This window comes from Orbicella franksi, chromosome 9, assembly GCF_964199315.1.
Source record: "Orbicella franksi chromosome 9, jaOrbFran1.1, whole genome shotgun sequence".
NCBI classification, from domain to species: domain Eukaryota; kingdom Metazoa; phylum Cnidaria; class Anthozoa; order Scleractinia; family Merulinidae; genus Orbicella; species Orbicella franksi.
Genome location: NC_138153.1, coordinates 28,690,415 through 28,699,399, shown reverse-complemented (window position 1 = coordinate 28,699,399; position 8,985 = coordinate 28,690,415). Strand labels below are relative to the sequence as shown.

General features: G+C 40.9%; 2 protein-coding genes across 3 annotated transcripts; both read left to right on the top strand.

Annotated features, from left to right (window-relative positions):
• Positions 1-714: 714 nt before the first annotated feature.
• LOC145498431 (uncharacterized) lies at positions 715-1,786 on the top strand. The gene has a single exon (XM_081478362.1). It carries the CDS (start codon positions 953-955, stop codon positions 1,403-1,405), a length of 453 nt encoding a protein of 150 aa, XP_081334488.1. The 5' UTR covers positions 715-952; the 3' UTR covers positions 1,406-1,786.
• Positions 1,787-3,335: 1,549 nt separating this feature from the next.
• On the top strand, positions 3,336-8,755 carry LOC145496973 (kremen protein 1-like). 2 transcript variants are annotated; one of them, XM_081476742.1, is made up of 6 exons: positions 3,336-3,750; positions 3,835-3,864; positions 4,305-4,352; positions 5,235-5,549; positions 6,634-6,699; positions 7,535-8,755. In XM_081476742.1, exons 1-5 carry the CDS (start codon positions 3,729-3,731, stop codon positions 6,693-6,695), a joined length of 477 nt encoding a protein of 158 aa, XP_081332868.1. In that variant the 5' UTR covers positions 3,336-3,728; the 3' UTR covers positions 6,696-6,699; positions 7,535-8,755. The 2 variants fall into 2 exon arrangements, with proteins under 2 accessions (XP_081332868.1, XP_081332867.1); XM_081476741.1 differs by lacking the exons at positions 6,634-6,699; positions 7,535-8,755 and having other exon boundaries at positions 5,235-5,795.
• The last annotated feature ends 230 nt before the right edge of the window (positions 8,756-8,985 follow it).

The window sequence follows — 8,985 nt, the reverse complement described above, 5'->3', positions numbered from 1 at the left end:
TAAACTTTGCTAAAGTAAGCTGATCCGCATTCTCATGGCGTTTATACACCGGAATTTTACACCGGAATTTTACCACTTGTAAAAATATACGTACTGTGACTAAGAAGGGTCTATCTGATATTTAAGCGCCAGGAGAAAAAACTTACCGTTGTAATTCTTCTTATGTGGCTTATTGGAGACTTAACCTTGAAGTATTCCGATACATGACATATTTTACAAACGTTTCACTACACATCTCTGATTCTTAGCTCCCGTCCAAACTACGCTGGAGAAATTTGAGAACGCAGCTTTATTTCCACGGTTAGGCCTACCGTCTACATTAATCCGTCACTTAAACGGAGCTTTTCGAAAACGCTCTTCAAATCGATGGAAAATGAAAACGTCAGCTTTGCGTTTTAGTGCGGACGGAAAACATTTTGAAAATGAAGCTTGTCGAAAACGATGACATTACGAAAATAATGTGATTTCCGTGCCCGAGATCTACTCGAACACAAATCTTAAATGACTGGTTATTTTTGGGTTTTTAAACTCCTCCGGCGTAGTGTGGGCGGAAAACATTTGATGCGTTTTCAGAGTGAAACCTCCGTTGTCAAATTTCTCCGGCGTAGTGTCACGGGACCTTAGAGGACGAACCGAACGCGCGCAGGCACACGCAGGCACATGGACACGCGTGCAAACTTTCGTGACTTCAAGAATTGGAATTCAAATCACGTGCTACAAATAACTGCCAAAACGTTTTTCTGGCGTAATTGCGAACTAGGACTTTTGAAGCACTCAAAGAAAGTACGATAATATTATTATCATAAGGAAGGGATAAAAAGTAAGTATTTTAAACTCCACGAGTTTCTATGGGAGTAAGGAAGTTTATTAAGGCAAATTGTTTCGCTCAAAATGATCAGGGAATTTGTTATTTTTCCTTAATTTTTCCGCGTTGTCTTTTCAGGATCTAGAGATGGCGTATGTCGATGCGTACGACTACGAAGCCACTGAAGAGGACTTAAAAAGCATGAAATATTACCGAGAGCGTTTAAACGCCCGGCCATTGACAACTGCTTTAGGAAGCTTTGACATCAACGACAAACAAGAGTCAACTCGGTTACCAGGCGTCTATGAAATCACCCAAGACTCAAAAGTCATCTACATTGGCGGGAACCCGTGCTTGGCAAACATCCGGGATTGTTTGAATGCTCATTTCAGCGGCAACGATGGTCTGCCGATTGGTCAATATTTGAGCGGCCCGGCGAGGACCAAATGGAAATCGATTTTTGTTCGCTGGTTAACGTGCGCGAAGCCAAACGAAGTGGCGTGGTTCTTGTTAAGTGACTACCAAATGCATCATGGGTACTATCCGCCGTTTAATTATCCCGCCGACAGGCCTGGGGAGAATGGATCAGCACATGACTAACAATTAAAATTCCTTTTACTTACACTGCATAAAAAAATACCACGACCATAGTAGATTAGGATAATTTTTTCTTCTTCTTTTAAACATTCAACTTAATTTTTATGCAAATGTAACCTAGAGTCTTAGAATGCTCAACTGATCTTTTTCCGACGCAAATTCTGTACGTAAAGAAATAAACTTGCACTGCGTTCACCGCTAAGCGGTTACTTGTTTTGTGCATCAGTGCGTGTTACTTACTGAGGTTCAACGGTCTTGACAAACTCCAGCGAAACATTTCGGCGCATTAGAATGACTTAAAGTGTTACCCCTCGTCTGAATGGCATGTTACTCCGTCCAGGTTTCCCCCGCCCCTTCGCAAATGCTTTGAAACGTTTAACAAATCCCTTGCACCCCTTAATACGGCTCGGTGAAGAGAGGCACTGTGAGATTAAAGAATCTTGGCCATGAGCATAATACAATGATTCCGCGATTCTGATTGGCTGAGAGCAGTGCGGTTCAAGTGTGACACCAGTTAATAAAGTGCAACACCAGTGAAAATTACACATCATAATATCTGGATTATGATTGGCTGAAAGACAATAGCAAATTTTCTAAGCCAATGATATCACGTAAAATGATGGCGAAAATTGTGTGCGGAAACTTTGAGAAAAGTTTTCTCGAACGAGAAGAAATGGCTTCAAGAAAGATCTCCCGGCACTTCCTACAAGCGAATTTTTTCATGTTTGGGTTAATAGGTAATCATACGGTTTTTATCTTTGAACTTGAAATTAATTTGCACTTGTGAGATTTTCAAAAAGCTGAAATTGCACTCGCCGAAGCAGTTCGTTCAAATTTCAGTCTTTTGAAAAACTCACTCGTGCAAATTAATTCCAAATTGAACTCGAAACCGTATGACTACCTATTCTAAATCAAAATTAACTGTTCTCCAGTTCTCTCTTTTCAGATTCATGTAATCCGGCTAAAATGGTTGTCATAAGTTTGTAGTCGTAAGGGCTCTAAGCCGGACACCTCAAGAGGTTTTGATGATTTTTGAGATGTTAAAGAACAGGAGAAAACGATGCAAATTAGGGCACTATGATTGTTTGAAGTAAAAATTTTAAGCCATAATTATAACCTGTTTGGTAGTACGTAACGTTTTTTTTCTACTTTTTTTTCGCTTAGTGGTTATCGCATTTCATCGAATTCACCGATGTGCAATCCCTAGCCTCCAACCTGCATGGACGCCCTTTGGACTCGTCACTAATTCCTCCAAAGAATCCAAAAAAATACATTTAAGTACAACACTTATAAGTTGACCTTAACTTGAAAACCGTCATACAAAGGCCCTTCTCCACAAGATTTCTCAGTTGCAAACGCATTAATTCAGGATACTCTAGCCGTCAGATAAATTGGGAAATTATAGCTCAACTGATACTGGCACATTAAATAGCTAAAGGTTGTTGCGTATTCGCGCTCAGCAGGCCGTGAATCTAACCATGGACACATTTTCTTTCCAGTAAACAGTTCTACCGTTCCCCGGAAGGCCCTTCTGAGAAAAGATGACAAAACTGTGAAATACCAGCCTCGTCGCAAACAAAGTCTCCTTCTACGTTGACTCAAAACACACAAATCATAGAGATCAGTGGCTTTTTAAAGGTTTGCTATTATTCTTACTCAACAAAAACTGTCACAACAAAATATCATTTACCTCACGGTGTCACATTTGGCAGGTAAACCTACCGGTTACCAGCAAAATGTAGCTGTGAAATGATATGACACTGTTTCATCAAAAAAGAAAACGAAATCTGAATAGAGGCAAGGGTCTTAGTTGAGCTTTCTGGAGACATTGAACCGAACAAGAATTTTCCACGCGCGAATAAAAACCAATGGGCTTTCAAAGAAGCAAAACATGTTTATTCTTTGCTAATTGCTTGGTGTTGCCACAAAACAGTAACTCTAAGTTTTTGTTTAGAATCATTGACCCCTGAAACTTCAATTTTTCTTGTTTTGAAGTGGAGACTCTACTAACTTCACGGCAATTTCCACGGCTCGTGACTTTAGACAATGAAAGCCCAAATAACGCAACAAACAAACTTCGAATCGCCCCCGGTTCAAACTGAATTTTCTCGCTTACTCGTAGTCTATATATTGTGGAATTAGCTCATTAACAAGCACTATAAGTTAAACACCAACCCAACAAAGGGTTGAAACTTGCTTTGCCCTAATTGGTGAACATAACGTCATTGGCTTGAGCTCATTAATAGTGAATCAAGGTAACCAGGTAACAGAGGCCATCTTCTCCACGGGAAAGTCTAATTTTCTCGAAGGGAAACCAAGATTCAAAATGTTTTTGCCAAGAATTTTAGGTAAGCCCTTTTATTGCAACAACGCCAAATTCACTGCTCGTTTGTACTTTGCAGATTTTTCATGGATTTTGTTTTATTTTTCAGGCCTAATTCTTGGAGTCTTCAGTTTAATCGGTGCGTAATCTAAGATTTCTTATTAGCAATTCTACGCTCTTTACTTCATTCAATGATTTACAAAGTGTAGCTGAAATTGACGTGGAGTTGGCAAAACGTCAAAGTTTGCCCCTCTGGTCATGGAATAAGAGCCTTAACGAACATAAAATTGAAGTCGCCGGTAAAATTTTGAAAATTTATCTCACCTTGTGGTACCTGATGTTTACTGTTTTAGCAAAAAAAACCTCTAATTTCGGCAGAATTCTACGAATATATTTTTTTTAACTGAGTGCATGAAAAAGCGAAAGTAGTGACTATGTCTAAGCTGTCTGAGTGTTTAAAACCCGCGTTGAAGCGAAGACTACCGTGTAATTTTAGAAGTGAAAATGATCGACCCCACTCTATGGTTGAAAGGTTATTATTGTGGCCACATAACAGGTACCATTTTTGTTTTTAACCAGGTTTAGCACATTCCTACGTATACACAGAAGAAGTGGACACAAACCCAGGTAACATTTAAGTTAATGGAATGGTGTGTGGGGCTGCAGAAACACTTACATTTTCTTTCTCGGAGATGAGCTATCATTTGTATAATTATGTTCCGGCTGGTTTACCCAAGTTGACGGCCCCAGCCAAGGAACAAAAGCTTATAAACGTATTCATGTGGCAAGGAATTTTGTTTCTATCAAATGTTCTGCTCCATAAATGTATTCGTGCTTAGAGGTAAATGTCGACGTCTAGGAAATTTCCGAATCACCTTTAGCCTCTTTTTATAGGCGAATCTTGGTGCCCATCTTTTCGTATGATAATGAGATTTCAGTCACAAGCAAATCAAACTCAATTTCATATCAATGGTTTTGCACCATGCAGGCCTCCCTTTGATAGCGAGGCTTAAGGCAACTCGGAAATAGGTTATAAGATTTGGCTGTTTACTACTGAGACCTAAGGCCTCGTCCCAGGCGCATTTCTCTTTAAATTGGAAGGGGTGCCCTGAGTGCCAGGGATGAAAACTGGGCGATGCAGCTCTTGTTGGGCTGCTAAGCAGAAGCATTCGTCTTGCTCTTGCGTCGTGTTCGTGGCTGCTCTCGCACCACACACTCCCTTCCCCCTCCCCCCAGGTGTAGGCATGTGTATTGTGAGTTGTCTAGCAAGCTGACACAATTCTGGGGATAGGGGAGGGGAGTGATCTGCGGCAAGACTGTTTGCGAGAATACTCCCAATGACTTCGTCTAATCTCCTAATATGTGACCTGCTTGCCCTTTAATTTAGAGTGATCTGAAGGAAGATTGTTGGCGAGAATACTCCCAAAGGCTTCGCCTAAGTTCCTAATGCGTGACCCGTTTTCTTCTTTAATCCAGCCCTCGCGTTCTCTTTTACTTTTTATTCTACAGACATGATCGGTTGTTACATTGACGACAAAATGTTGGACGACAACTTTCGCCTGGTGAATCCCCGAGCACTAGGATATCAAGTGGAACATTTTGATACAAAGCAAGACTGTATTGATCAGTGTGGGGACAAAGGTTTCCTTTATGCCGGTTTTCAAAATGGCGATCTTTGTTTCTGTGGCAACGACTACGACAAGTATGGTCGCGCTGATGATAGTGAATGTAATATTAAATGCAGAACCCCGGATGAACCGGTAGAGTTCACTGATAAAGAGTTTGAGTCTTGTGGTGGTCGATGGAGGAATGCTGTTTACGCTGGTAAGTATTTCATTTGTAAAACTGAAGGATATGTACTCGCCGTGAAAGGCGTGGTGGCACTGTCCAGGATCCCTGTCCTGTTTTCTTGGCATCCTTGGACACTATACTCTTTATAGCGGCTATCTCCACCCAGGTGTATTTAACAACTACTCCACGAGCGCGCGTTGGATATCATGACAGATAGCCAACGAGGGGCGTAGCGTCGAGTTGGCTATAATCATCTGATATCCAACAGGCGCGAGTGGAATACTTGTTTTATCGCCTATAGAAAATATAGAAAACTAAACTAAAATAAAAACAAAAACACCCCCAAAAATACGCGTAAGCTTATCATATTTGTGGAGTATGGTATAATGGTCCACATACCATCATGGCTAAGCTGAATGAAAACTCTTGAAATGCATTATCCAATGATCCAGTTTTTAATAAAAATGGATACCGGTGAATTCTTGAGTAAGCTGACAGAAAACGGTGGGGGGGGGGGGGAATTAACTTGCTATGGGGTACCATTCCATGGGAAGTGGTAAAACTCCCAGCAAGGGCCAGCCTAGCTGTCGAGCCCACTACTGAGATCCGACACAGTTTACTTTCACTGTTGAAGACAACGTTAGTGAACTGATTTGCATGTCACAAGAAAAGATTCAGACAGGCGAGAACATGGATGTTTGCAAGCGGGCCATAGTTTTGAAGGTAGTCAAGCCACCATTCGGTCAGAGTTGTTGAGCTTCTTTTCTAAACGCGGGACAATTTGGCTGGCATCGTTAGAACTGAGCGTTGAGCGTCACAGAACCAAAGCCAATGTAATCACTTTAGCCAATCAAAAAGGACAGAGAATATCCAGTAAACAAATCAAAACTTAAAGCTAATACAAGTAGCTGACGCGAAGCGCGGGAAAACGAGTGTCAGCGAGTCACGACTGGTTTCGATTTTACTTCTGATTGGATGAAAAAGTGGCGCGAGTTTTTTAAGCCAACCGTGTAGCGTAATAACGCAAAAAACAATTACTTTTCGACATCGAGGAACGAAGTTAAGCGAGTGATAACTGACTTATTTCGTAATTATTCTTGTTTTCGTGTTTCCATAGTTACTGGCGTCAAATCCGCGGAACGTCTAGCTGCTTTGAAATGGTGGCAAGGGAAAAAATAGAATGGTAAGTAATTCTTGCATGGAATGCTAGCCTGAGAAAATTGGCTCACAACCTGTCGCCACTGACCCTTCATGTCACGGTCTGTGGACATCTGGTACAGTTTCATGCGTCTTCTAGTTGTGGCTGATTAAAGGGTAGACGAAGAAATCGAGGAGAAGTTGGCATAGTTATATCATTGGTCGTGCTGTTTTCCATCAAGTTCTGTGAAGAAACTCGTTTTCCTGTCTTGGCCCATATTTCTGTGCCAGTTGTAACAGTAATTCCCGCAGAAATGTAAATATGTGCTATTCTGCAAGATGTATGAAACATGGTGACAAAACTATGTACTTAATTTGGTAATCTACATGAACGAAGCTAGCATAAATCTAGTGATATGACCTGTTAAGATTGCTAATTATAAAATGCGTGAGATACTACGCGCGCGTTCATTCGTCGATAGTTGTGTTTATATGAGAGAATGTAAACATGGTTGGGACGTTTTAGATTCGCGCGCATTTCTGCGAAATATTTTATAAAAGCAATAGCACTTTTTCCGTGTTTACATAGCGTTATTTAAACACTTGAGAGGTTGGGAGAATTCGAGACAAACATGCAAACCCTCCACTGCGTGTCGGGTTTGCAGAACTGTCTGGAATTCTCCGAACCTCCCTCCTGTTTAGATGAGGCTGTGCAATCACGGAAAAAGTGCTCTATCGCTAAAATATAAATGCGTACTGGATATCAGTGATTCTGGGGAAACAGAGAAAAACAATTACTGCTGTCTGCTATTCAATACTTTCTGAGCTAATACTCCGACAAATTGAAATCTAATATAACATTTTTTGTCTTCTTTTACCAGGATTTGGAGTCTCCGTGGAACCTGATGTGGACGACTTGACATATACCTACCGTTATGCCAACATGAATTTTTTTTTAAATATTCACTGTATAGATTTTTATTACACCAAAGGGAGTGTTGGTTTTCTATCATGCGACGACAATACTTTAATAACGAGACACTTTTGATAGAGATTCAGGCATAGCACCGAATACGGAGTGAGAGAAACTCAGCAACCCTTTCTATGAGTAGAACAGATAATTCCCTTAAATCTCTCTTTTCAGAATCGTTTATGTACCACAATAATCATTTCAGTCTCCGATGCCCAGCGTCACTGAAAGCAAGGGAAAAAATAAAGTAGTTTTCTAGGCCCTAGTTAACGCAACATCTCGTTGCGGTAACATGTTGCAGGTTTTTGAAAGCAATTCAAAAACTTGCAAAATTGTTGTCCGAATTTGCATGTTGCGTTAAAAATCATCTCGTGAAACATACCGTTGCCGACCGCTGCGCAACAAAGTAGCGTCAAAAGTTATCTCGTGTAACATGGATTAAAAATCGGCTTTAAAAATCGGCGTTAAAAATCAGCGTACGTTAAAAATATAGGCTCGTGTGACGTCACCTTTGGGCCAGGTGGACTGGGTTCCAGATCAGATGTATCTTCTATTCGTCTAAGTTGTCTGGCAGTTAGTAAGTCAAGAGTACATGAGCAGTTTCTTTTATCACAAACTCAAATTTTGTACCCTTGAATTCGAGGCCAATACGAAAACGTTGCCAGAATACAAAATAAGACGAGCAAATTCGATCATTCAAGATAGATCTTCAAACAAGGATAAATTCTGGTCGGTGAAACGGTATTGTCGCGACCTCATCCCCAGGGCCTTCCCCTCGACGATTTGTCATTCTCAAAGCTCCTCGTTGGAAGAGGGCGTTGCGATTTTCCCGCGGGCCGAAAGAAAAACAGATTGGTTTGTGAAAGAAAACTCGCTGATGTCGCCGAGTCTTAAATGAACAACGTTTTTAATTATATCTCAAAAAATTTTGCATGCCTGGCCTTGTACATATGCATTTTTTTTCTCACTGTACATTATGACTAAACGAGAGCAAGATATGATTTAATCATGAGATTAAAGCCCCGTGCACACTACGCCAGAGAAATTTGAAAACAGCGTTGTCACCCTGAAAACGAATCAAACGTTTTCCGTCCACACTACGTTAGAGAAATTTGAAAACGCAACAATCAGCGGTCATTTTGGATTTGTTTTCGGGGAAGACTCGGTCACGTCGTCCACACGAAAACACAAAGTCGCCGTTTTTAAATTCCTTCGGTGTGAAGAGTGTTTTCGAGAAGCTCTGTTTTCGTGACGGATTAGTGTAGACGGTAGGCCTGATCGTAGAAATAAAGCTGCGTCTTCAAATTTCTCCGGCGTAGTGTGGAAGGGCCGGGGCCTTAAAGATACGTATAACAAAAAAAA

What these genes read in the sequence shown, in the direction of transcription:
- LOC145498431 (XM_081478362.1), top strand. Translation starts at nt 953, where the DNA reads ATGGCGTATGTCGATGCGTACGACTACGAAGCCACTGAAGAGGACTTA.
- LOC145496973 (XM_081476741.1), top strand. Translation starts at nt 3,729, where the DNA reads ATGTTTTTGCCAAGAATTTTAG. An exon ending in GTTTTTGCCAAGAATTTTAG is followed by an intron (nt 3,751 to 3,834) that starts GTAAGCCCTTTT and finishes TTTATTTTTCAG; the next exon opens with GCCTAATTCTTGGAGTCTTC. An exon ending in AGAAGTGGACACAAACCCAG is followed by an intron (nt 4,353 to 5,234) that starts GTAACATTTAAG and finishes TTTATTCTACAG; the next exon opens with ACATGATCGGTTGTTACATT.